The following is a 27,856-nucleotide window of genomic DNA, read 5'->3' on the forward strand; positions in this document are numbered from 1 at the left end:
AGATAGATAATCACTGGGGATATGTTGATTAAGTATGAATTAAAAGATACGACCTCTTCAATTAAGTATCCTTTTTCATACTAAACAGATTTCTAATTTATGGGAGTACTCATGATTGGCACTTTTTTTAATAAGAGGAAGCTACCACCACTACTCCCGACAAAACATATACTTGGCTCAAAACTCACATGACGTTTGCACACGGAATATTTCCTGACTGCATTAAAACGACATCAGAGCGCTTTGATGTGCAAACTTTATTAATTATTAACAGCATTGTGCTCAATGTTACAGTCCGCGGTGAATATTATTTTCTCAAGTGTTGTCTGGTGGCGTTCATAAATGAACTTCGGGAACGGCAAGTTGGTAACTGACCCTGGAGATTGGACTGAGTCAACTGGACCCGAACAGTGTAAAGTTCTCCAATAAATTATTAACCCGCGCGTCGTCACAGCCGTCACTCGGCGGGAAACTTTACACTAAATGGTACAGACCATCGGGGACCATTTAAAAGTTATATTGATTTGCTGTTTTTAGCCCAGCAGAAGATTTGTGGGTTAACTTTTCAGATAGGTAAGTCTGCTGGATGATTTTTTTAGAACTCTTTTTTGTTGCCGAGTGAGTACCTAGTATACGTGCATGGTGCATTATTCTTCATTTGCGAGAGTTTCCCAGAGAGTCATTACGTAGCTCATTTACGAACGACCCGCCGACTGTACCTCGCAGCTATGGAATAGTTTCCGTTTGCATATGAGCATTATTACACGTACTGTCTGCCTCTTGTAGGGTAACGTAACGTACCTTGGGACGCTTGTACCTCGGGACATTGATTGTATTTTTAAAACCGGCTAAATAAACACATTAAAATTCTACCCTAGGCATAGTACTTTACTCGCTTGGCAAAACTATTAAGTCTCGTGATCATACCAGCATCGAGTGTGTGGTGAAGACAGTATGAAGTTTTTTAGAGTCAAAAGTAGCTTTTGTATAGTTTTTTGTGTTGCTTTATCTCATTGAGGTCTGCTCAAAACAAAGACATGGATGTCACGTATAACTTTTCAGTTATTTAATTTTATGACATGGCAATTATCTGAAAGATTCTTATTAATTAAAAATAAAGATATTTAAATTTTGGTTAAATATTGCTTTTTTGTACCTTGGGACACGATTAAATTTGTACCTTGGGACACTGTTTCCTATGGCTTTGTACTATGGAAAATGCAAACATCTAAATACGCCTTATATCTCTGTTCTTATTAGTGCCAGAGTGAAACTAGACAGAAGAGAGATGCAGTAAATAAATAAGAACAGAGATATAAGGCGTTATTTAGAAGTTTGCATTTTCCATAGTACAAAGCTACAGGAAACAGTGTCCCAAGGTACAAACGTGTAACGTACCTTGGGTCAAAACAAGCATTTTTACTTTTATCTTAATTTAATAAAATCTGGCCACACTAAAGCTTAAGCACAAATACTAGTGATAATAGATTATATATCCTACCGAATAAAGAAAATTTCACATTAATATCTTAGTTGTACGCTGCGATAGCTTCATTCAAAGTTGGGGTAGTCGAAAATGTCCCTAGGTACGTTACGTTACCCTACATGTGTGTGTGTGTATTGCACTCCGTTCTCGCCTTGATATTTGAAATACATTTTCTTATTTACCTATTGAGAAGGAAAAGGAATCTGAAGTTATGTTTACGCTTTTGTTTAGCAGTTCTAGCTTATTGGAATTATAGGACCCATTCCATTGTGCAGCCTGTAATTAATCTACACTTCGTAAAGCTGCTAACGTGAAGATTTTATATTAATTTTTATTAGTACTACACAGAGGTACATTGATTTTAGGTTGATGCGTTTAATCAATTTAAGCTTTAGTTACACTATCTACCTATATCATTTTTCTAGTTCAGGGTAGGTACGTAGTGCAACGTGCATGGTGCATATATTGCAGGGTGCAGGGTTGCCTCGGCGTCGCGACGTGCGACTCAGTTCCCGATTGAACCGTCGCCTGTAACCGCAGCTTACACTAACTTCCCCTTCATTAAAATTTTGTAAAGCGCCAAGTTTCGAGCTGTGTCGCCCGAGTTTTTCAATGGAGCCTCTCATAATACGCGCCACCGCCGGCCGACGTCACCGCACCACACAATAGACGAGAATGTAATGAACACAATTCTAAAAATAAAACTTGTGGTCTAAAATTTCATTCCTCCTACCCGTTCGTACCGTCTCCACATAAAAAGCAAAGGCATTATAAAAAGTTTTGACTGCGATAAAAGGAAAATTACGAGACGAATTTTACAGTTGGATTTATTTCCACGTAAACGTCAGTGAATCGGAATGTGTTCCAGAATCAGTAACTCAACTCAACGCGAGAAATAATGGCCAAGTAATTCGTTTTTGATGTCTGCCGCGTAAAATATCGCGCGCTAATCAAAATATATTGCCAGCCTTTATATGAGTTCATTCTATTGTGTGTTGTGTGCCCCTCGCGGGACATAACACTCAACGACTCATTCAACAGCCTTTAATTTTCTTAGCATTTCCCTCATCAAAAGATATCTAATAGCAACTGTACAAATACTACGCTTCGACAGTAAATTGAAACGGCTTTGTAGATGCATTTCACATAACTTAATACTATTAGTGACTGTTTGAAGTTTCCGAATAAAACGGTTTCAGAGCGTCGTCGTAGCGCTTTAATTGATTCAGTTATGAGTTTATCTACAAATCAGCTGCAAGCGAAATAGAGTGCACACTTCGTGCAGTGTCGAGTTGAAAGTTGTCCGCCCCCGCGCCCCGCACCCCCTCGCCGCCCGCCCCCGCTCTTCCGGTCTATTTTCGCGCAGTCGTAACGATTCCCGCCCGCAGCGCCGCGCGGCCGATTCCCGCAACGTTTGACAGGCGGCTAAAATGGCCGCGTGAACACGCGATACTCCACGCCGACACGCTATTACGCACGTTACGCGAATATACAACTTTGTACCGGCTTCCTAAAGTTTGTTTGTAGTGTTTTTGAACTGAATCGTCGGACTGTACGAGTGAGATATCGTCCGCGATGGCTCTGCACCTCGAGACGGCGTTGCAGCGGAAGCTGAACTTCAAGATTAGTTCGGTAAGTGCAAGGCTCGGCGCGGCTGCTGCTATCGATCGCGGCCCGCGTGGCCGAACATATGGTCGCGTAGCCACGTCGTAGCCCGGCGTAGCCGCGTAGCCATCACTCTGCCGCTACGAAACACATTCTTCGTTACATTCGTAGCATTTTTTCAGTTTTTCACAATTTGTAAGTGAAAGGCACGTTGTTTACACGAGGCTGTATACTATACGTAGGCCGCCGCGTGTATAAATAAACATAGCCTGGTAGCATGCGGTTGGAGTACTTATCGATTTACGGAAACTACTATCTATTTTAGATGCTTTGAAATAAAACAATCACGATGGCAGTATGTATGTACGTCGTTGTTGATTCTATTCTACTATGGTATTGTTTACTTTTGTAACATGCCATGCCATTCATAGATTGTGAGATGGTACCTACTTGTTATAACTGTTGAATTATATTGAATGTGTTCATGCGGTAATGAATAGATAATATTCTACACACGTTTTTATGGAGTTTTAGAATTCAAACGTAGGCTCCTATAAATATGTTTAAAATTAATTAGTTTTCTACAGAATCGAAAAAGATGTTAATAGATACGTAAGAATATTGACAGAAAAGTACCACCACGTTGAAAACTAATTTTGCGATATGTATTAAAAAACTGCATAAACGCACGGAAGCAGCAACTCCTACGCACAGCCTCTCGGAGATTTTTAGGAGTTTTGAAACTGGAAGTTCATCATCATTATCATCACGACCCATCACGTCCCCACTGCTGGGGCACGGGTCTTCTTCCAATGAAGGAAGGGTTTTGGGAACTGGAATTTATAATTTAATAATTTACATACATACATGAGAAGTGACATCGTTGTCGTTTTTTATACCGATGATAAATAACTAATGCTATTAGAAAGGTACCTTTATCTCACACAGGGCATGGTTGCACTCTCTATCCGCCGATGGTTTTAAAAGGGCTACTTTTGCTTGGAAAAATCGTGAAGCTAGGGTGGCTCTTATACCAATGCTGCGACTGGTGAACAGGTACACTCAATTATATCCAGTTTTATTATACACTAGCTGTTCCCGTAAGCATCGCTTCGCCTTAAAAAAAATCCCGTGGGAATTCCGGGATAAAACGTAGCCTATGTTCTTTCCTAGGGTCTATAACATATTTATATATACCCAATTTCATTCAAATCCGTTCAGTAGTTTTGGCGTGAACGAATAACAGACAGACAGACAGACCCAGTTACTTTCGCATTTATAATAATAAGTTAGGATAACAAATGTAGTATAAATATGTTCATTCGAGCCGTTGCATATTTGCAGCCATTAGCTCCAATATGGTAAATAATTTGCCATTATCAGGCCCAAAAGGTTATAAACTACTCACTACACCCACTTGCTTGGAATGTTACATTCCCCGAACCGAAGTGATCTATCTAGCAAAGATTGCAAATGTACTTATACAAATGCAAATATATTATAATAAATTGATATGTATTTATTACTCTACATTTATAAAATACATTTAAATTTGGTTCACCGCACCGTTCAGCCTTCGTCGGGGAAAATATCTGCTTAGTCAATTCTAATAATACAAAGGTTGTTCAAGATCAAGATAGATTTAATGATATCTCATTTTACAAGAAGATTGGATGATCTGAGTTAACATACAAACCGGTCAAGCAATTATTATATACCTCCTATTCGTTTTACCTTAGTCGAGGGAAAATGTAATTTTAGAACATAGTTTAAAGAAGAAAACTTTGTATGGGAAGTTGTCGCATATTAAAATGGCAGCTCCACCTAAGTTTATAAGTTCTGTTATTTCTTCAAAACACGGCTGAATGAAACACAGACTATATCTGTGCTACCACAAAAATCTTTAAACACCGTTTAACAAGTGTTAAAATCAAAATTTGACAGATTTTGTAGGCCTTTGACAGCACTAAACACCTGTTAAATACTGTCTAAGTTTTTGTGTTAAGGCCCTAAAGATTCAAGATAAATCGTCAATAGATTTGTTTGCCACTGTTTGGGATTCATAACGTGTGGTACCACGAGTTTATCCATATTTTATTCGTTGAAATATCGCATTGAGGATGCTGAAGTGACCTCCTGACTATGTGGAAATTCTCGCTGAATAAACGAATCTCTCAGTCCGCAAATATACCCGGAGGAAATTCTCGGGATTTCGCAAAGAACGGCCTCAGTAGGTTTCCGATGTTACCTAATCTATTCGAAAACCGTGAAAGCGTATTTCGGGATAGCATGTAAAAGCAATACTTGCAGTTTATGATGGGTCCCTTACTATTACCCCTGTAGATTTTATAAGGTAGATAAAACTGTTCTTTAAATTACCATTCACACATAAATTTCTACAACCTGGCTAAATAAAACTATATAGATATAAATACAAAATAAGTACGTACATGTAATTATTATGTCTCGCAATATTCATGGATAAAATTTTATAATGCCCGGTCCTTAAAAAGACGGAGGTTAAATATTTCCTTTTAAGGGTCGGCAATAGGCAATCGAGGGTTGGCATTGTCATAGAATTATGTAGTAAATGATGCTCTACAGCCTTGAAAAAAATCACACAGGTAGCCGAAGAGTTTAGCTAGGTGCTGAATCATTCGAATTTAAGTAAATGCTTATGGATAACTGTAAATTAATTACGAAAAACCAGTAAATCACACGTAATTATCAAGAATTTTCATATGATTCTTATCAAATTATAAAGATAAATGCTTGGACTAGGCGCTAAATACCTTGTTTTTTAATAAACACACACCTATTTTGTGTAAATTAATCCCAAACTTGAGCATTTTTTTTCCCTCAAATCTTCATACAAATATCTATGGCGGCTTTCTGTGTTATAAAATCATAAACACAAGCGACGTTTGACTCAGTCGGCCGGTGGCCTCCAAAGAAGGGTCACGTCGGTTTAGGCGGCACTGACAGCTCGCGATCTAATTGTGTACAGACACAAAATCACTGCACATTGGTTGTCATTGCACTTTTTCAACTTTTATGACACCAACATAATTTGATTTGAAATTGAGGAAGCATAATTCTTATACTATATTCAATAAATTAAATGATAATGTTTTTTATTAGTTAAGTCCATGGTACTTCTTGATTAAATTATAATTATTAATGCCTAACTAAAACTCACTAATATAAAATTAAAATTAAACTAAAAAGAAGATGCTGGCCAGATCGCTGCCACTGTCGGGTAGGGTACCCAAGACGCTGGCCGCGTTACCCCGCTATATAGCGATGCTTAGTGATAGGTAAGTGCCAGCCCTAGGGTCCCTTGAGACTTCTATTAGTCTACTGCTGATGTCTTTAAAAAGCTGACGTGCCTCCCCACGGCCCTGGGAGGAGAAGGAATATAGTGAATGGATCTAAGTGATGACAATACGTAGGAAGATTAGGTTAGGATTCAAAAACACGGTCTCATGGTGCTGGTTGAGGCATGGTCTCGTGAGGATCTGATGAGGGCAGTAACACGGAGGTGACTGAATTTTATTTCAAAGATTTAATAGCTAAAAGCATCGAGTTTGGGCGCGGTGGTAGCTCAGTCGGGTAAGCGCCCGCTTCTCACGCAAGAGATGCGGGTTCGAATCACGGCGCTGACATGTACCAATGAGTTCTTTTAACTTAAGTACAATGTATACCATCGCTCTAACGGTGAAGGAAAACATCGTGAGGAAACCTGCATATCTAGATTTAGCACATCTAGATATGTGAACCCACCAACCCGCAGTGGACCAGCGTGGTGGGAAATGGTTCAAGCTTAGGAAGGCAGTTTAGACCTTGGGGATATGCACAAAGGTTCCACTTGAGAGAGCCAGGTGCAGGTACTTACACCCCCACAGAGAATAGAATAGAATCGAGTTTGGGCTATTAAGTATGTTTTTCAAAGAGAGAGAGAAAGATATTTTAGGTTTCCTCTGGATTAGTTAGGTTTACTGGGTTTACTAAATTCATTCGTAACGTAAAATTGTCAATGACGGAATTTCTTCTATAGACAGTAGCCACTAATAAAAACAACGATATATGGCGTGATTTGCAAAAGTACCTATCTAGTCAACCTGCCACGGGGTGACTTCGGTGGGTAACTCAGAATAATACTAATTATATGTTATTGCATCAATAATAAAAAAATCAAGAAAATATTCAAAGTTTCCATCCTCGCTTTTCACGCACACAAATCACAAACTCATGCCTTGTTCTAGGAGCAGGGTCTACCCTGGTGCATTTCCATGACCACTTTTCATTAGCGTCCCACCGGTTTCGATGCTCAGCGGAATAGCACCATTAACCATTATTATTCTGAGATATCATCACTTCTTATTCTGAGTTACCCAACATAAAATCACGCCATCTATTGAAATCATTTTTTAAATTAGGATTTGTCTATGGTGTGGTCCCCAAATTTAAGGGTAAAAGCCAAATAATTATATTTTAACCTTTTTTTATACCTATTATATTAAAAGACCTATTCAACGATACCCTACCTACACCATCAAAATAACCGGAAAAAATATCAGCCCCAATTTACTTGTATGGGAGAGGGAGTACCCCAATTTTTTTTGGGTACTCCTCATATCTATGCGAAATATCAGCTTGATATCTTTACCCGTTTCTGAGAAAAAGGGCAGTGACAGACAGTCAGTCAGACAGACGGACAACAAAGAGATCTTATAACGGTTGCTTTTTTCCTTTTGGGGTACGAAACTCTAAAAATATGAAAATATATTATTCTGCCACCAAAAAATATACTTACAAACATACATACATACAATGAAAAAACATTACTCTCCTCCTTCGGCAGTCGGGTTAAAACAAGTGAGACTGATTCTGAACTTTTGTTCTACGAGTTTTAAAAATTAACCAAAAAAAACCTTTATCATAGAAACTTTGTTGACACGTGACTTTTTACCATAGAAAACGAATTTTTTTTTCGCGTTTTTGCAAAACTCGTAGAACTAAAGTTGTTCAGAATGACCCCTTGAGTCATCCCCTTTCGGCTTAGTATACCCTTAGTATAACTTATTATCTACACTTTAATACCTGTAGTTACCTTTCTACAAGTAAATACCACATTTGTTTAGAAATCTAATCGGGTTCCGAGTATGGAGAAAAGTGGCACCCCTATTACTTTCTACTCTTTCCTGGTGCTTACCAGTGTAATTAAAAATTAAACTTACCCTCAAATCACTACTTGAAAATAATTGTCAATAAAGTTGGCGAGTAAAAGTTTATCGACCCACTGTGCAAACTTACATGTGTGCGTGTCACTGCGTGTGCTGTGTGAAGAGCATTGAAAACCCAAAATTGGCGCGGCACGTCACCCTGTACGGGCCCTTAACATAACACAAAAAAATGTCAGCAACAGCAACTCTCTAAAAGATGGACACAATATTTTGTCCACAAAAGGGTTCTTTATATACCTTTTCAGCAAATTCGAATTAGATTACATTATTTATATACTCGTACGAAGCAAGAGGCCGGGATTTACAAACTTGCTTGGATTCTCTGAATGAAATCTGGAATGATCCTGAGTTCAGTGTGGGATACGGGCTCTCCTTTTCATTTCTGATAATCCTCTTAGTTAATTGGTGTACGTGACATAGCAGCCGCTTCCCTATATCGTTCAATTGAAATTAATTGTACATTAATCTTGAACGAGTATTATATTATATTTTGTTAAAGATGCCTACTCATAGCCTCAAGTTTCCTAAAATCTGTTTTATTATGCAATCTTAAGCCATAATGTTTAAGATGCGGATGATGTTACTTCAGGTTTTTCCGGTTACAGATAAGTTTCATTTATATTTTAAAGTGTTCAACTATAATTAATTTAGTTTTTTTCTTTGATTAAGGCCTGTGAATTTAATGTATTAAAGAGGTATTCAATTTATTTTAATCGATAAACTTTAAATGGGCTTTCAGAAACCTGGTGGTAAACCCGTAAACCCGGGTCTCTCTGCCTAAACATGTGCGCTCGTGTGCATCGGCTCGGAAGGGTCGGCATCTCTGCATTAATACATTAAATGATGCTTGTCCCAACTGCTGTCTACACATGGATTCTCACTACCTCCTTCCTTGCAGTACCTACGGGTTCTTAAAATAACCAAGGAAAAGTTTAAAAAACCTGATTACTTTGGCCTGCCAATCAAAAATTCGTTCAAATATACTTATAGCGCCTTTTTCTGTCGGGGTTAATAATGGTTTCTGAAAATATGAATAGTATAAAAATCGGAGTTTCACTAATACGAGGATATCAAATATAGTAATAGAGTAAAACAAATTGGAGACGGCGCTACTTCAAGGATAGCGGTGCAATTTGAACTGTACAAGAGGGCGCAGATTTTTGAAAAGTTGAGAAAAATTATTATTTACTAATGTGAAAAATTTATATTATGATAAAATACACTTTTAACATCCCGGTAATCTTCATACCTAGTAAAAAAAATAAGCAAGTACAACAAACTTGTTTTAAGGAAAAAGTACGAAAATAAACCACACGCCGCCGCCCACCAACATTTGCAGCTGAAATTGATTAAACTTTTCTAGCGAAGCCATAATCTAATAAATTGTTATTAACTTTCAAACGAAATCCTAAACCTCAGAACTTTGTGGATTCTGTCGGCGTACATTAATTACATACCTAATCATAACACAAACAGAGAACAGTCGAAGAATGTTCGGGAACACACACATGGGCGCACAATCCGATAAGCCGCTTACACGTTACATAGCGCCGAATAACAGCTGAGATACATTGTTACTCTTTTACATAATGTTTTAATACATTTCATAAAAGTACAAGTTTTCGGTAGGCGTTCCGCAAGAAAAGCCGATTAGTTGCAAAGTCGCTTGTACCAGCGAGGAGTGGTACTGTCAGACGCAACTTTTGTTCTTTGCTGTTCCCAATGCGATGGCAATAAAGGTCAGAATTGACCAAGAGGGATGTTTTGTCTTCGGTTGGTAGTACCGAAGCGGTTGTTTGTTGCTGTTAATGAGCTCCGGCTGACAAGTTGCTTCTCTGCTCAATTAACAGGGAAAACAGGACTATTGTCGACGCTTTGGTTTGTCGCTGCTGATGTTCAACTGTTAACTGTAAAGAAGTTTGAGTTGAGAGCATTTGATTGAAGGTAAGTACTTTGCGCAGTGTGCAGGTGGTACCGTCAGACAAAAGGACTGAAAATTTCAGATTTTAGAGAGACTTGATATCAAGTGAGTTATGTACGAGTACCTAAAAGCACATAAGTACATACTTTTATTTGAGTCCAAGGGTTTGGCAACTAATCTTTATTGAGGCCGTCAAATAGACATTACCCGCGTTCGATAACGTACCTGAAAGTCCCATTGTTACAATAACAGTGTTTGAAATACTTAGGTTTCCTTGATCCAGTTATGTATAGCTCCACAAGGCAATTGAGTGGGTAATCCAATTAGGCGTCGAAGGACAGCGCACAGACAATCAGAACCTAAAACAAGGGCATACTGTACTGGCATAGCTATTGAACCTTGCATTAAAAAGTATACTATCATAAAGCGATATATTGTTGACACTATCGTATAGCTTTATCTTGCGGATAAAATATTAATGCAGTTAAAGTGCAATTAATCTTTAAATGTTTTTGCCCATTACATGAAATGTACTTACGTCTGCTAAACAAAAAGTGCAGATACGTGTAACACAATATTAATATTTAAAAAACTCAATTATTGATGCCAATTATTCTATATCTGAACTGAACTTTTAATATAAATAACGAAAGCGTTGAAGCATGCGGAAAAAAGTAAATTGTAATTAAGAATAAGAAAATGCAATGCAGATAACTCCTACTTACATAATTTGATAAACTAACGTTCTCCCTACTGTGTCTGCACAGTGGAAGACAAATCATTTGCAGTTCAAATCGTATTCTAAAGACAATGGCTTTAAGGTCGTGTATCAGTTCTCAGTGTTGTAACATTATTGTATCGATCGCCGTCTTTAATGATACGCAATTTAAAATAAGCGGTATTTTACCACATCGCGGGTGGGTGCATACGATTATCTGTTCGTTTCTTCATAGCCAACAAAAAATACATACAGCTAGACTAGACCACACCATGTCGGCTTTCTGCTTTTACATACGCCACCTTAGTAAAGCAACATTTTAGTGGGTAAATATATTCTGCAATATAATGCTTTATGAAAATTTTCACCGGCGTGGTAGTTAAGGGTTAAAGTTCACGTGAGGCAACTGGGTTTGGCTTGCAGTTATTTTGTTGTAGGTTAGTTAACCAGTTTTATAATTTTACGTTGACAATGTTTCAAATTGTGGTTTCTGCCGTAATAACTGATGTTATCGAGGTACGTTGTAATATGAAATTGCTCCTTGTTTTTTCCTATTGTAGGGAACTCATATAATTATTTTTTTAATGGAAAGTTGGAAAACTTATGTTTTATCCTGACCTAAGAGATATCGCTCGCTAGCAATTCCGATAGCAGTATTGCTAAGTTCTGAATAGTACCATACTTTTTTTAAATTAAATTATTAAAGCTTTTATAGTAACCTTCACTGAATGTAAACGGACTAGGTAGTCTAGGTACCGCAAATCGTTTCTTATTTACAACTAGCTGTACCTTAAAAAGTTTTCCCGTGGAAATTCCGGGATAAAAAGTAGCCTATGTTCTTTCCCAGGGTCTAAACCGTATGTATAGTATGAATACCAAATTTCATTCAAATCCGTTCGGTAGTTTTGGCGTGAAAGAGTAACAGACAGACAGACGGACAGACACAGTTACTATTAAAGCTTTTATAGTAACCTTCACTGAATGTAACTATAGTTACCTATTTATATTACAGTTACCTATTTTATTACCATAATATATAGTACCTATTAGTTAGGATTAGGATTAGGATGTGAAAGTATAGATCGTAATTGTTCCTATTTAAGTATAATGTAAGCTAGGTGTAGGTATAGAGTATAGGTATATATGTGCATTGTGCATAATTATGTGCTAATAATCTATGATAAATTTGTTATGTAGTGCGACTCCTTCCTTACCCACACCCACAGTCAAACCATATTAACATTTGGTTTTGTGGGATTTATGTAACTAATTATCATAAGTGTTTTTCTTTGATTAAAGATTTATGCTATTCTATTCTAGGTATTCTAATCGCAATTTCTAAGCATAATAAATTAATAACAGTCGTCCTCCTCCTATACCAACCGAGCAGTACATAACAGGTGAGCACAGATCGCAAATCAATTGTCCACGCGCCCATTTACCAAGCACTAAGCTGCAAGACCGTAGGCTCAGGGGGGTCACTCTACTTAATCTATATGACGAAAGTTTCAGATCGCTGCTGCGCGAGCCACGACTCTATCTCGTTGTATTTAACGTGCCGATTGCTCGACAGCGACAGCTCTCGTTCGTTAGTTTTTCGTGAGTAGAGAGTAACCCTCCAGGTCTCAGCCGGCCCATTCATTCGTGCAAATCCACATACTATATGAGCCGGCCCGGTCATTGCCCCATGCCACTACTCACCGTCCAGTCAGCCACGTGCGAAAAGCGTGTTCCAAGTCTAACGGAGGTTCCCGTACTACCGTACTGCCGCATACACGCGAATTCCACAACTTATGGGGAAACGGGAAATGTTTATTCTGCATAATTCTTACTCTGTGATCTGTTAAATGTTGGGATTGGGATGGGTAACTATTGGGTTTGTACCTGAATTTCAGAGTTGTTTTATTTACTCGAAGATTGCCTTCAATTCAAATTCCTATGGTCAAACAAAATGTTATTTTTATAATCGTCAGTGAAAAAAGAAACCTTTTTGTTTTTTTACAAGAGATTAAATTCCACAACATATTTACCCCACGAAAGGGATCGCTCTCAAAGGTAAAGTAGGGTAGCACGGTTTTTTTAAAATAGTTTTATACCGGTAGCTGAAACTTTAATCCATGTGATGTAGGTAATTTTATCATCATGTGCCTATTGAGTTGTTGCACACTCATCAAAGGAATCAATTTCAATATGGGGTATTTCCAACTTAATATTTTTAACGGGAACACCCAAATATTCCGAAAAACTTTTTTCCGAATTTGAAAACACCGAATATGTAATTTACGAAATATTGCAATACCGATTTTTTTAAATGCCGAATTCTAAAAATCACGTAAATTATAATTTCGAATATTATAATCACGAAGATTTGTTATTACGATTGTCAAATACACGAACGTTAAAAAATACGATTACTTAAGCATACGAAAAATAAAATACCGATTTATTATAATCACGAAAAATTGAAATCCCGATCGAAAATGTGATAATTCGTGATATTGACAAAAAAACCGTAAACGTCTTAAAAACCTTAGACCCAAAACCTAAAGATAGGTGCGACGACGAGCAAAGCGAGGAGGAGCGTGTTAGGTGCAAATAGATATCGAAAAACAAAGCGGAGCGCAGCGAAGCGGAGCGGAGCCTTTCAAATATAGAGCAAAACAATTGCTCGGAATTTTATGGTGTTTAACCTTAAAAACCTTAGGACCTAAACCTAAAGATAGGTGCGACGACGAGCAAAGCGAGGAGGAGCGTGTTAGGTGCACATAGATATTGAAAAACAAAGCGGAGCGCAGCGAAGCGGAGCGGAGCGTTTCAAATATAGAGTAAAAATATTGTAAATAGAAAACTATTTGTAGTATTTGTTGTTAAGTAACACAACAAAGCAATAAAATTGCTCGGATTTTTACGGTGATTAACCTTAATAACCTTAGGACTTAGCGGAGCGTTTCACATAATATAGCTTAAAAATATTGTTAAATTGTATACGGATTATGCTGTTAATAAGCACACTATTCTTATAACTATTTCTTGTTAACTAAGATACATTCGGGAATTTGTATTTTCGGAATATTAAAACTTCGGGATTCGTAATTTTAACAATTCGTTATTATAAAAGGTCGTACTTTTAAAACATCGAAATAATAATATTCGGAAAATTGACTTTCGTCATTTTAATAAATATGTTGTTTGAAATTTCGTTTATTAACCATTCGTGATTTTCGTTGTTCGGAAACTTGAAATTCGGGATTGTGAATTATTCGGAACTATGAAATTCGTAATTTTAAAAATCGTTATTTTCATATTCGTAAAAAAGTAATTCGGATTTATGTAGTGTACCCATTTTTAACCCATTGCATGCTTGACCAGTTTTTAGTGTCACCTAGCGAGGGATCGAGAAGATGTCAACAAAAAGGGGATTATAGTATCGCAACTTGATATTTTACATCCGAAACCGTAACATGTTGGGCCTCGTGTAGGGCACACGAGAGATACGTGATAGAGCAGGATGGCGTGACGCTCCTAAGGAGATTAAATACAAACACTGTGAATACGTGACGTATGGCTTTCTGCCCTTTTTTATCGCTTTTTGTTAGCAGCTTCAAATTGAAACGAAACAGCAGTGTCGCAGACAACATCAATGTTGGAATTGGATGCCCTTAAAATGTTACAAAATTGCACACGAATTGATAATTATAATTATAATATACTTACCTCAAATATAGGTAATTAGCAACCTTTTTATAATAATCAACGCTGCATTCAATGAGAATATTTATTAGATTAGAGTTTTTTTTATGTCAAGGTTTTTTTAAATTTGACATTTATTATGAAAAAATACATAAAATTGATATTTAAAAGTGATAAATTGACGCTCCACCCTAGTGTATAGGTTTTCTCGCTTACAAATAGCGATAATTAGAATCCTATCGAGAGTGTCGTCCGTTGAACCGCGGGCGCTGCAAGGAGGCGCCTTCTGATAATTACTGCTTCGCCGACCAGCCCAATCTGAGCCCCGCAATCAGCACCGCCGCCCTCGCACCCCGGCCCGCGACAGCTCAGCTTACACTGGCCATTCGATAGTCTTTGAGTGCCTTCCTCATTATGATGATTAGCCATGCAGTTCATTTCTACTTATAATGCGAGAAATTGTATCAGATTTTTTTAAAATAAGTAATGTTAATTGGCTAGTGGTAATTCACAAGATAAATAGAAATAGGCACATAAATAAATCAGTTAAGTATTTGATTATATTTTGTAAATGCTACAGGCAGTATGTAAATATTATAAGTAGTATCGTTATCCGGAACTCTCTTTTTAATATGGAGAGCATCGAGAAAGGTTTTTTCTACTTCGATGGTGGAGTGTTCGGTTTTTTTCATGATTTGCCAAAACTATACGTATAATAAAAGATGTAGGTACCTACAATTTTTTAAATATTTATATAGCAATTAATGTCTTAAAGAGTCTTTGGGCGACTTTAAGAAAAATATTATTTTAAAAAATCTCTATTAAAATTAAATAGTAGTGAAGCTTGTTGCGAGCTCAAGCACCGGGTCGGCTCAACAGCTCGACACCGATTGGTTCACGCTCGTATGTGAAATGTTAAACATGATTGGATCACCTGTTAGCACGGTATTATGGAATTAATTTATGGTTTAATTCCACACTCATTGAGCAATGCTGAATAAATTTACACATGTAAGGTGTTTGTGTTGGCGGCGAGTGTAGTGGAGATCTGTCTTGTCTTGTTTACTTCCGGCTGCCTGTAAAGTAATAATTAACTTGGAATCTAACTGCCGTATACATATATATTCGTATCAGAAAGGGTTTAAAAGTGATTTGTACCTAAATCAGAAATTTGTATTGTATCAGACTAGTTTTTAACCTCACTAACTTCAAACGGGAACTTACAGATTTTTGTACCGTCACATAGAATTAATTGGTCACAAAATAAGTTACATATTTCTTATATTTTAGTGACTTTAGAAGTATATAGTTTTGTTAATTAGTCTTATGGCGGTGGAACAAGTTATCATTATTTGTTTATTGATATATTTTTTGTTTGAAGAGTTTATCTGCCTCTGAGCAAAGGTTACATAATTATCTTTCTATACTAGTTTTATCTACTACAAATACTTCGTAGATGATTCATTTAAGTACCATTAATATTAAAATTGCTTTTTAATGGTACTTAGAAACACTTAGATGATAACTTCATAACATAAATTTCCCAGCCTTTAGTGTAGTAGGTATCTTATCACAGTTAGCTTTGTGTTAAAAAATCGGTCAACTTATGATAAAATAATAAAGAGAGAATGGTAATCGCATCATTTTTAAACTAAGTACCTGCATAGACAATAATAGAATACCTAAATGTATTTGTTTCATGAAACTATAGATATTTTTACCGTCTACCAAATTAATAAAATGATGAAATTATAGGTTTCTCGGGATTTTTTTTATGACTTGTAATATTATTATAAATAAGTTATTACGAATAAATGATTGAATTGAATAAATTAAGGTACTCATAGGTACTTTGTAAACATGAGACCTTTGACTGTACATATTTTACAGCAAAATACACAAGCAGTACGTTATTGAAACAGTCAAGTTGACTCAAACAGCCATTAAGTATCATCATCACGGATAGATTCTGTGTAACCCTACACATCTAAACGCTTGCTATGTATGTGTGAGTGTGTGTGTGTGTGTATGTGTGTGTGTGTGTGTGTGTGTGAGTGTGATGTGATAAGCGCAGCAGCAGCCGCGCGCCAGATGTGCGCAGGCGCATGCGCCGCAGGACTCTCCACCGTATTTATAGTCAAAACCTCGATCCTCCTTCTATCAAATCAGCTCCGAGACACAATCATACATCGTATTGTTTTGTAATAAGAACTATACATATGTATTTAATTAGGCTCTTAATTTTTATTAGGTATTCGGTACCGAAAGTGCTATTTATTTATGAAATCGAAATGAGACCACCCTTGACCTGAGGTGACCCCAATACATAGACTAATTTTGTATATTAGTGTATGCCCAATACTTAAAAAAGAGTGATCAAAATCGGTCCATAAATGGCAGAGAAAGCTTAAATGCGCCTCGTGCTAGCCCTTCAGGTACAGATTAGTGTGAGTGAGTACTAAGAATACAGACGCAATTCATTTATTGTTGTTGCTAACATACGGACAGCCCTGACAGGGTGCACCTTTCTGATTTATTTATAAATCATTGCTTGATATTGCTTTTGAGATACCTAAATAAACTAAATGTGTAATCCTTTACGAATAGGTTGAAAGTTCTATCGTATTGTGGTTTAGAGTAGCATGTGCTGCGGCGCGGCGTAGCGAAATACTTAACCAAGTTAATTTCATAGGGTTGTCAAGTATATAAAAGTGGGTGATGAAATTGAAAATTCATTGATGATTAAACGATACGCAAATCTGTATATTTATGAAATGCACCTAATCTACCAACACACCAGACAAATCACTAGACGGGTCGAGTTGAAATTTGGTATGCTGCATACCTACAACAACAGGATTTTTAAATCAATTTTATTTAATCGAAGCTTGTATTGCATATTCGCGGCTTTAGTATCTAGAACTTTAGCATAAGTAGGTAGCCAATAGCAGTAGCCAGGCATAAGCCGGAAATGTAGAGAATATTCACTCGATAAAGGCAATTTAGGATTTTTATTTTTTTTTTCTTGTACTAGTTTAGGTGTTTATACTTTAATAATTTCAGGGTGATCTTCTAATTCTAATTATTCTTTATTAGGGGGTTTACGTGCTGTAGCTCAAACTATTTCTAATACTTTCTAGCTCCGGGCTGTGTAAGATACTTGAGATTTTATTCCGTTCTATAAAACAAACAGAGGTCAAGCTATCGATACTTTATGTAAGTTTTTTTTAATGAAACTAGCTTTTGTATTGGCCTTTATATTGAGAATTTATGTTACATACCTACGTGAGTAACAAATATTTATGAAATCGTAATAGGTAGGTAGGTACTCAAAAATGTGGTCATACCGAGTCATTAACACTCTACAACAAGAAGGATCACATAAAAAGTTAGATTTACTTAGATGCAAGCAAATTGACTTGAAAAGTTCACAGTTGTATGAAGCTTTTACGCGTAAGTACACTACTAAATTATTTAAGTTAGGTTAAACTAACTAGGCCTTAGGATGTAAATTAAGGGCCCGTACAGGGTGACGTGCCCCGCCAAATTTGGGTTTTCAATGCTCTTCACACAGCACACGCAGTGACACGCACACATGTAAGTTTGCACAGTGGGTCATAAACTTTTACTCGCCAACTTTATTGACAATTATTTTCAAGTAGTGATTTGAGGGTATGTATAATTTTTAATTACACTGGTAAGCACCAGGAAAGAGTAGAAATTAATAGGGGTGCCACTTTTCTCCATACTCGGAACCCGATTAGCTTTCTACACAAATGTAGTATTTACTTACTTGTAGAAAGGTAACTACAGGTATTAAAGTGTAGATACTAAGGGTATACTAAGCCGAAAGGGGATGACTCAACTCAAGGGGTCATTCTGAACAACTTTTGTTCTACGAGTTTTGCAAATTCGCGAAAAAAAATATTCGTTTTCCATGGTAAAAAGTCACGTGTCATCAAAGTTTCTATGAAAAAGGTTTTTTTTTGTTAATTTTTAAAACTCGTAGAACAAAAGTCCAGAATGACCCCCTGTCTCACTTGTTTTTACCCGACTGCCGAAGGAGGAGGGTAATATTTTTCGATTGTATGTTTGTAAGTATATTTTTTGGTAGCAGAATAATATTTTTTCTTATTTTTAGGGTTTCGTACCTCAAAAGGAAAAAAAGGAACCGTTATAAGATCTCTTTGTTGTCCGTCTGTCTGACTGACTGTCTGTCAACGCCCTTTTTCTCAGAAACGGGTAAAGATATCAAGCTGATATTTCGCATAGATATGGGGAGTACCCCAAAAAAATATTGGGGTACTCCCTCTCCCATACAAGTAAATTGGGGCTGATATTTTTTCCGGTTATTTTGATGGTGTAGGTAAGGTATCGTTGAATTGGTCTTTTAATATAATAGGTATAAAAAAAGGTTAAAATATAATTATTTCGCTTTTACCCTTAAATTTGGGGACCACACCATAGACAAATCCTAATTAAAAAATGATTTCAATAGATGGCGTGTTTTTATGTTGGGTAACTCAGAATAAGAAGTGATGATATCTCAGAATAATAATGGTTAATGGTGCTATTCCGCTGAGCACCGAAACCGGTGGGACACAAGTGAAAAGTGGCGGTTCCCCTCATCTCGCATAATGTTTATTGACCAAAACTCATTTCGCATAACTCGTATGGTCTAAACTTTTTTGGCCGAACCATCACTTTGCCAAGAATTATGTGGCATAAGGCTCGTTTCGTCTAAAACTCTTTAGGCACAATCTTTAAACACCTAAGTTTCGTTTGCTCAAATGTATGTTCGTCTATACCTATGTATAATCTTGTTTCTCCTAATGTTATCTTAATAAATAATATATTAAGTATGTAGTAAATGTACAAATTGTGGTATTTTTTCTCATACATCCCGAAAATCACGATATTGAATGATTAAAAAATCGAAAGTTAACGAGCAATACAACATACATTTATAATACACATACAATAATTATTACAAACCCCATGAGATCGAAACCTAAAGATAGGTGCGACGACGAGCAAAGCGAGGAATAGCGTGTTAGGTGCACATGTTCATCAAAACCAAAGCGGAGCGCAGCGAAGCGGAGCGGAGCGTTTTCCAAACAGCGGAAACAATACAAGGCACCAGTTTGCGCTATAGACAGACGCTCCGTCAAAGTTAAAGCCAAACAAATATTATTACTTTGTATAAACCTATTATTAGGCTATTCAAGATTTGGCCATACCATTATTAGGCTAAACAAGATAATGCGAAATATGCCATACGATTTTCGGCGAAACGAGACTTTGACCAAACGTTACTATGCAATACGAGATTAGGCAAATAAATCTTGGGCCAAAAAAGGTAGAACCGAAAAGTGGTCATGAAAATGCACTAGGGTAGACCCTGCTTCTAGAACAGGGCATGAGTTTGTGATTTGTGTGCGAGGATGGAAACTTTGAATATTTTCTTGATTTTTTTATTATTGATGCAATAACATATAGTATTTTTTCTGAGTTACCAACCGAAGTCACCCCGTGACAGGGTGACTAGATAGGTACTTCTGCAAATTACGCCATCTATCGTTGGTTTTTTTAGTAACTACTGTCTATAGAAGAAATTCCGTCATTATCAATTTTACGTTACGAATGAATTTAGTAAACCCAGTAAACCTAACTAATCCAGAGGAAACCTAAAATATCTTTCTGTCTCTCTGAAAAACATACTTAATAGCCCAAACTCGATGCTTTTAGCTATTAACATCTTTGAAATAAAATTCAGTCACCACCTTGTTACTGCCCTCATCAGATCCTCACGAGACCATTCCTCAACCAGTACCATGAGACTGTGTTTTTGATGAATCCTAACCTAATGTTCCTACGTATTGTCATCACTTAGATCAATTCGCTATATTCCTGCTCCTCATCGGACCTTTACGAGACTGTAATGTCACTATCTAATTTAATTTAATGTATTGAATATAGTGTAAGAATTGACAACATTTCAAAATTTTATACAGCTGAAATTCGAAAACCATTTAGAGATATGGCTCTAATATTCACAAAAAAAAATGTTTCCGATTTTTCTTTTGATTTATTTCAGAGAAAAACATAAAAATCTAAATTATCATTCGTGACACCACGATGTGGCATAATAATTAAACGGGCTTTTACTTCTAAAACATAAACAACAAAAAAACATGTTATGTCACTTTGACAATGACAATGACAAACATCACTCAAATGTCTGTCACTTTTATGTGTCCTTGTCAATGACGGAAGTACGTGATTGGTCCTTGCCACAAAATAAAGTTGAAGTTGAAGCTGATTGGTCCTTGTTCATGTCAAGTTAATGTCATCCAACTTTTTTTTTTTAGGTTAGGCAGGCAACGAAAATATTTTTATCCCAAGCCTCGACGTGACGTCACTCATACTAAAAATATTTTGAACTTTGAAATCAAAAAAATATATTAAAACATAGAAATATTAAGAAATAAAAAAATACGGGTCATCTAAATTTGTGATATCTCGTCGAAAATAAAATAAAATCGGTGAGCATTTTATTTGAAATGTTGTCAATTATGCTTCCTCAATTTCAAATCAAATTATGTTGGTGTCATAAAAGTTGAAAAAGTGCAATGACAACCAATGTGCAGTCATTTTGTATCTGTACACGAAAAGATCGCGAGCTGTCAGTGCTGCCTAAACCGACGTGACCCTTCTTTGGAGGCCAGCGGCCGACTGAGTCAAACGTCGCTTGTGTTTATGATTTTATAACACAGAAAGCCGCCATAGATATTTGTATGAAGATTTGAGGGAAAAAAATTGCCCAAGTTTGTTATTAATTTACACAAAATAGGTGTGTGTTTATTTAAAAACAAGGTATTTAGCGCCTAGTCCAAGCATTTATCTTTATAATTTGATAAGAATCATATGAAAATTCTTTATAATTACGACACAGTTGTTACAATACGGGAGTGTGATTTACTGGTTTTTCGAAATTAATTTACAGTTATCCATAAGCATTTACTTAAATTCGAATGATTCAGCACCTAGCTAGACTCTTCGGCTACCTGTGTGATTTTTTTCAAGGCTGTAGAGCATCATTTACTATATAATTCTATGACAATGCCAACCCTCGATTCCCTATTGCAGACCCTTAAATTGAATTATTGTTCAGTTCAATTATAGAACAGGATATTTCTACTCAAAATAACTATAAAAGCGCCAGTAGAATTTAAATGCTCGCGATAAAATCTACTAACCGCTCACCTCTACGCAAAGAAAAGAGACCGTCATTAAAATATGATTTCCAGCGTTTCTATTCACCCGCGTCGTAGTCTCCGATATTATTTCAATAAGACGCGAGCAGTTCTCAGTTCCAATGCCTGCCCGAGTATAATGCTATTGCAATTTCATGATCGCCCTTAACCTTTAGAGTGTCGGTGTGTGGGTGGCGTGTGGGAGGAGGCTGCGAGTGTGGGTGCGCCTGTGTGTGTGAGTTTCAGATGACATTTACAGCGAGATTTGTGGTGAACTGGGCTGGCCGGTGCCGGTGGCGGGTTTTAGTTTACATTATTAATTTCCATAAATTGCACGTTTATGTTTGCCGCATTTCGGTTTATTGTTTTGTCACGTTCTGTGAAAGTACTGCCTTCATATTTGGTATTTGAATTAAGTGTCGGCGTGAAATAATTGGGTTTTGTCACTTCACCTCTAGAGCGGCTTTGACTACGATTTTATAAAATTTTACTATTGTATAAACTTTTACATAAGTAGATAAGTACCTATGTAATTAGTTACTTATAGGTCTAAGTAAAGTCAAAATCATAATATTATTTTTAGTAAGAAAAATATTTGAGCGTGCTGGTAAAGATTGAAGCTTTTTCCCCGGGACGCTTTTTATAAGTAAGTTTTTAATTAATTTTAATTATAAAAAACTGATAAATAAAACTTAATCTTAGAGAAGCTACTCGATTTTTCGTTTAATTTACTGCGAGACCTATTCATTAAGATGGTTAACTGGAAAATATGATTTTAAAAAGCTTACAGGTTGGTTCGGTTCATGGGTTAAGTTTAACTAGATGTGTTTATGTCTTGTATGTAGTACTCGTAATGCAGAAACAACCTAATGTATTTTCGCACGATATGTTTTGACAAATGGTGTTTACCCAACACACAGCCATTTTTGAAATGAAATAGTTTAAAGGCCGTGGCAGGAGAGAATTTCTCAAAAACATTGTGTATTTCGGAGAGATAGACTTTGAATACATAAAAGCCCAGTTTTCATGACGTAATACTGTGACCTATGACATTTCACCGTCGACGTGCCTCATCCTGACTCGTTATCGGAAATGTTTTGCTAAAAGATAATAAGAGTAGGAAGGTATTTATGAATTATAATGAGTTCTGTCTTTGGTTGGCTTCACAGTCTGGCGAAGTATGTTTTAATTATTATGTTAACGAAAACTTCCTGACCCAAAAGTCTGACTAACTAGGCTCCTATAAGCTTATAAATCATCTTCTCAATATAGGTAAAGTAAATGCAAAGTAGAACAAAGCGTATATTTGTGAAAATCGAAATTCTACTCGTAGATCCGCTTCTCCATGAAAATAATTTCGAATTCCGCAGGAAAATATTACAACTGAAAGAAGGGAAACCGTTTAGGCGGTGCCTTCTTATTTTTTATACCTTCTTTAATCTTCTTTCGCAGGGAGCATTGATTGTGGCCCCATTCCTCTGTTGTTGAATAAAAAGCCGCTTGGTAAGATGCCAGGGCGATAAAAAGAATGGCTAGTATGCTGAAATATGATGAAAGATGTAGCTATTTGTTTGGGGGTGGCGACTGTCTGCCCGCCCGGGTTCAAGGCCCGGCCGGGATCGCTGCCACGCGTTTAGCCATCTCATGATCTTACACTAAACTTGCCACAATCCGGCCTGCTCATTTACTTATAATTCTTATATAAAATAAAGGAAGCTGAGCGAAGCAAAATACTGATATTTGTTATGGCCCGGAAAGATAGATATGCAGAGTTTACTTTCTCTACCAGCAAGCTTTTTCACAGTAGGAAGCTTTTGTTTAAGCAAGCAAAAGCGTCATACGTTTAACACTGTTTATGTAACATTCATCGAAAGCTGAAGCTAGTTATAATACTCGTACCTACATAATATAAATGCAGTATGTAAACTGACATATTGAAATGACGTATAAAAAGTTCTTAACTTAAAATGTAAGCCCTGCCAAACGAAAATGAAATTTCCCGATGCAGAAGTGTAAGTTTTGAGGAGAAAGTTGAGCTTCAGAATTAATCCTAATACTTACGTAGAAATTCATAAATCGTAAACTTACTTGCTTGCACAGGGTGAATCAAGATTCAAGTTTGATGAATTTGTGATTTTGCACGAAACTGAAAAAAATATATGGTAAAAGGCATCTGAAACAACATAGGTACTCAAAGTACTGATGTAGTATTTGGGCATAGGCTAAAGCAGGGGTCGGCAAGTAGTTTTAGGTAGAGTCCGGATATAGGTCGAAAAAATTTAAAAGGTCCAGAAAAAAATCTGATAATAATTAAATAAGTACAGCTATTTATTACTAAAATTAGTGAGGAAAATTGCATTGGCGGTCTTGAGCCAGGTTTTTATAGTTTGGTTCTCCTGAAGAACAACTAATTCGAGTGTCTTCTAAGTGAGCGTCTGTAAATCGCAAACAATAAGTATTTGTTTGTTCGAAAAATTCAGAAAATTTTGAAAAAGATGTTTGCAGATTGATTATTTCCATTTCATGTGACGCCTTTGGAAATAACTTGGCAGCAAGGACTTTTGCTTGGCAGCCACATCGGTCCATTCGGCGGCTGCATCAACTTCAAAGGGTGACTTAACCCGCCAGTGGTGACGGGAATTTGACTTACATCGTTGGTGACGCCGGTCTCACGCACCGGGTTGGCGCCAAAACTCCGAAACCTGCGCACGAGTCACCGTCGCGGGGTGGACTGACGATGGGGGATGGGAAATGAGGCAGCTACCCGAAATCACAACAAAAATCGATGGCTAGTGAGAAAGTTATTCGACTTTTTCGAACTACCCGGTCTCACAGACATATACGTCACCACTGGCGGGTTAAGAAACAGAGATAGCTTGTCTATCTAAGATCGGTCAAAATCTTCTTCAGAGTTCTCCTTATTATAATTATTATGGTCGTCGGAGAAGCTATAAGTACCTATGAACAGAGCGCGCGCGGCGACTCGACGGCGCGGGCGGCGCGGCAGCGCGATGTTTTAGATCGATATCGATGTTGTATAACAGATTAATTAGATAAGGTAGGTGCTAAGTTAGATTGGTTCAAAATTTGACAAGCCTACATTACAATATTTGGCGGTCCGAGGTTCAACCTTTCGCGGTCCGCAAACGGACCGCGGTCCGCCTGTTGCCGACCGTTGGGCTAAAGAGTATTGTAACTATCCAGCTGCCGCTGCACGTGTTCGTTATCGACGTAGATAAACGTCACTATATCGCCATAAATACGGCGCTGTGATTGGAGCGACGTCGATAACGAACCCGTGTAGAGGTTGCTGGTTTTCCTACCGTCAGACCTCACAAATGCGAGTCCTTTGATTGTCGCTAGCTGAACGGGTACGTTGATAGAACATCAGTTGACGTTCGCTCATGATTAGAACATGGCGGACGATAAACACTTGATAAGTGTACGTACAGTCAGCTCCACACACATGTATAAGTACGCTTATTAAGTATAAGTAACAAAATATGGAAATCAACTTTCACAAACAAACCAATGGTATTCCATTTCAATTGATGGTTTCTTCATCTTATTCTTAGTCAGTCGGCGGCAACCTAACTAAACGTTAAATAATCATTATCTTTATTGTTGATACAAAATTGTTCACATATGTATATAGCCGACTGTACCTCCGCCCACGCTCACCGGCAGCTGAGCCCAGCGTGTGGCTCTGACGTCACGGCGCGACCCTCCCGCCCTAGATAAGGGGGTACAGTCGCACACACACTCATTAGGAGACACTAGAATGCGCGCTGATAGCTCCAAATACATGATAGTGCTATTGGTTGATAATGTTTTTTTGTTGTTGTGGGTAGTGTAGTGATGGCAATGTTGATGGAAGTATACTCGACTATATATAGTACCTTTATTCATAAACATCATTAAGGATGATCATTTGATCATTGTTCACTCATTGTTCAATCAGGCGCTGAAGAATTCAATTAGTAAAATTGATCAGGTGGATTATTACCCAACATATAACACTATTATTATTAAACGTCAAAATATTTAATAAATTTTGATAACCGAATAATATTATTATGATATAGGTATCTAAGCTTTTATCTGGTTATAGAAAATATGAAACAGATAAATGGAATTGCTTCTTCATGACTATCAGTTATAATAATGGTAACTTGATAAACAGCGTATCGTGGTAGAAATTATTGATTTATACATATAAGGATTATAAGGCTAATCTCGGAGTGCATCTCTAGATCTCTACACTCTGACAGCAGGTCTAACGCTCGTTTGCGTAGCAAAATATAACCACCATACGAATGGTAAATACTTACAGTATGTGATAATTATGATAGACTTAGAAAGTCTTGTTAAATCACTTAGAACTATATGCCTTATTGCTTAAACCTCACCCTATTTATTTCTTAATTTCATCAATATGTATTTTCTATTTGTGACTATAAAGATCCATGTTAAGTATGTGGTACTCACAAGATGACTAAAAACATAGCAACCACAACACTGTACCTGCACTATGCTAGACCGCGAGCCGCCCGCGTTACATTCAAAGAGACATTTGTGCGAATTTCAAAGCAACAAAGCGTGTTTTAATAAACTTGTGATTCCTCTGCGGATGCTAAATATGCGTACGTTTCATTTCTGTTCTCTCTGTCAGGTACTTACGAACAGCCTGTAATTTATATTCGTATGGAACGGCAAGGGTGAATAACAATACGTGAACGATATGGGTTTTCATTTGTTAACCTCCGCGGTAGTGACGAAAAGGCAATTTACTTTGAAATCGGGTAATTTACATGTCATTTATATGTACTCTCTTAAATAAAGATATAAGTATACTTGTCGGTATACGGGTGGGAAAAGCAAAGAAAAATTGTGAATGATTAAAAGTTCCTCAGGTCAGGATATTATTGTGTGTGTACGTTGTAAGCTACCGTAATTTTTATCTTTAAAGTTACAGAAAACTTTTATCACAAAGTGTTAATCACTATTTTTTTAATTAACAGTAGCCATGAGGGATATACACATAACTTGGATAATTTTATTAAAAACGAGCTAGCTACGTTACAATTCGCTACAACAGCTTTTACAGACATAGTTTTGAATAAGAAGCACCCGCCCCACAAGCATCAAACTGAAGTATGTGTGTTGAATGTGTTCCAATAATAATAAAAATGTGAATACGTAGGTAGACATTTATGATTGTGTCCTGATTTCCATGAAAATTTTGTTCAGCGAGAGACAAAAACAAGATTGACAAGTTGCTGCTGTCGTTTCCATGTAAATTTCGTTTCCGTAGGTACAGTCTTGTACAGTGGGAACCATGAGTCTTCTTGTACAGTGGGACTAGGGCATGCAATACCGGAACTATTTTCAATACCGGTATTGAGTTCCGGTATTGCAACTCAATACCGGGATCCCGGTATTAATACCGGTATTAGATTTCCTTGTAATAAATAATTGTGATTAAAGGTCGTTTAGGTCAAAATAAAACGAGAAAAAGCAATGAAATTCAGTTTTTTGTAATAGATTTTTACGAGAATTGAGTATTAAAGTTTAAATTTTACAAAAAATTATTATTTTTACATCCAGTGTCCGTTTACGTATGGTCAACAGAAGATATCAAACGGCCGAAAACTGCATCAAACGGTTGGAAACAAGTGCGCTTTCACAGTACATAGGAAAACTATATCTTAATCGCTTTATTATAGCCTAAAAAAGTCCGAATCCGGTATTACTTCAATACCGGTATTAACTTTCAATACCGGTATTGAAAAAAGCGTGAATTATGTCTCTAATACCGGTATTACCAATACCGGTATTGCGGTATTGCATGCCCTAAGTGGGACTCATGGTTCTTTGCGGTTTACATAGTTTGATTCATGAGAAGTGTGATTTTAGGGTTGAATTATAATAGAT

The 27,856-nt window shown here is 36.9% G+C and overlaps 1 protein-coding gene across 3 annotated transcripts in view; it reads left to right on the forward strand.

Annotated features, from left to right (window-relative positions):
- The first annotated feature begins 2,908 nt into the window (after positions 1-2,908).
- Positions 2,909-27,856, forward strand: part of LOC105381663 (protein alan shepard) — a 105,820-nt gene continuing 80,872 nt past the window's right edge. For all 3 annotated transcript variants that reach the window (XM_011551443.3, XM_011551445.3, XM_011551444.3), the window contains exon 1: positions 2,909-3,118. In XM_011551443.3, the coding sequence (XP_011549745.3) occupies positions 3,062-3,118 (57 nt within the window). In that variant the 5' untranslated portion in view covers positions 2,909-3,061. The remainder of the gene's footprint in view (positions 3,119-27,856) is intronic.

This window comes from Plutella xylostella, chromosome 8 (assembly GCF_932276165.1).
Source record: "Plutella xylostella chromosome 8, ilPluXylo3.1, whole genome shotgun sequence".
Taxonomy (NCBI): domain Eukaryota; kingdom Metazoa; phylum Arthropoda; class Insecta; order Lepidoptera; family Plutellidae; genus Plutella; species Plutella xylostella.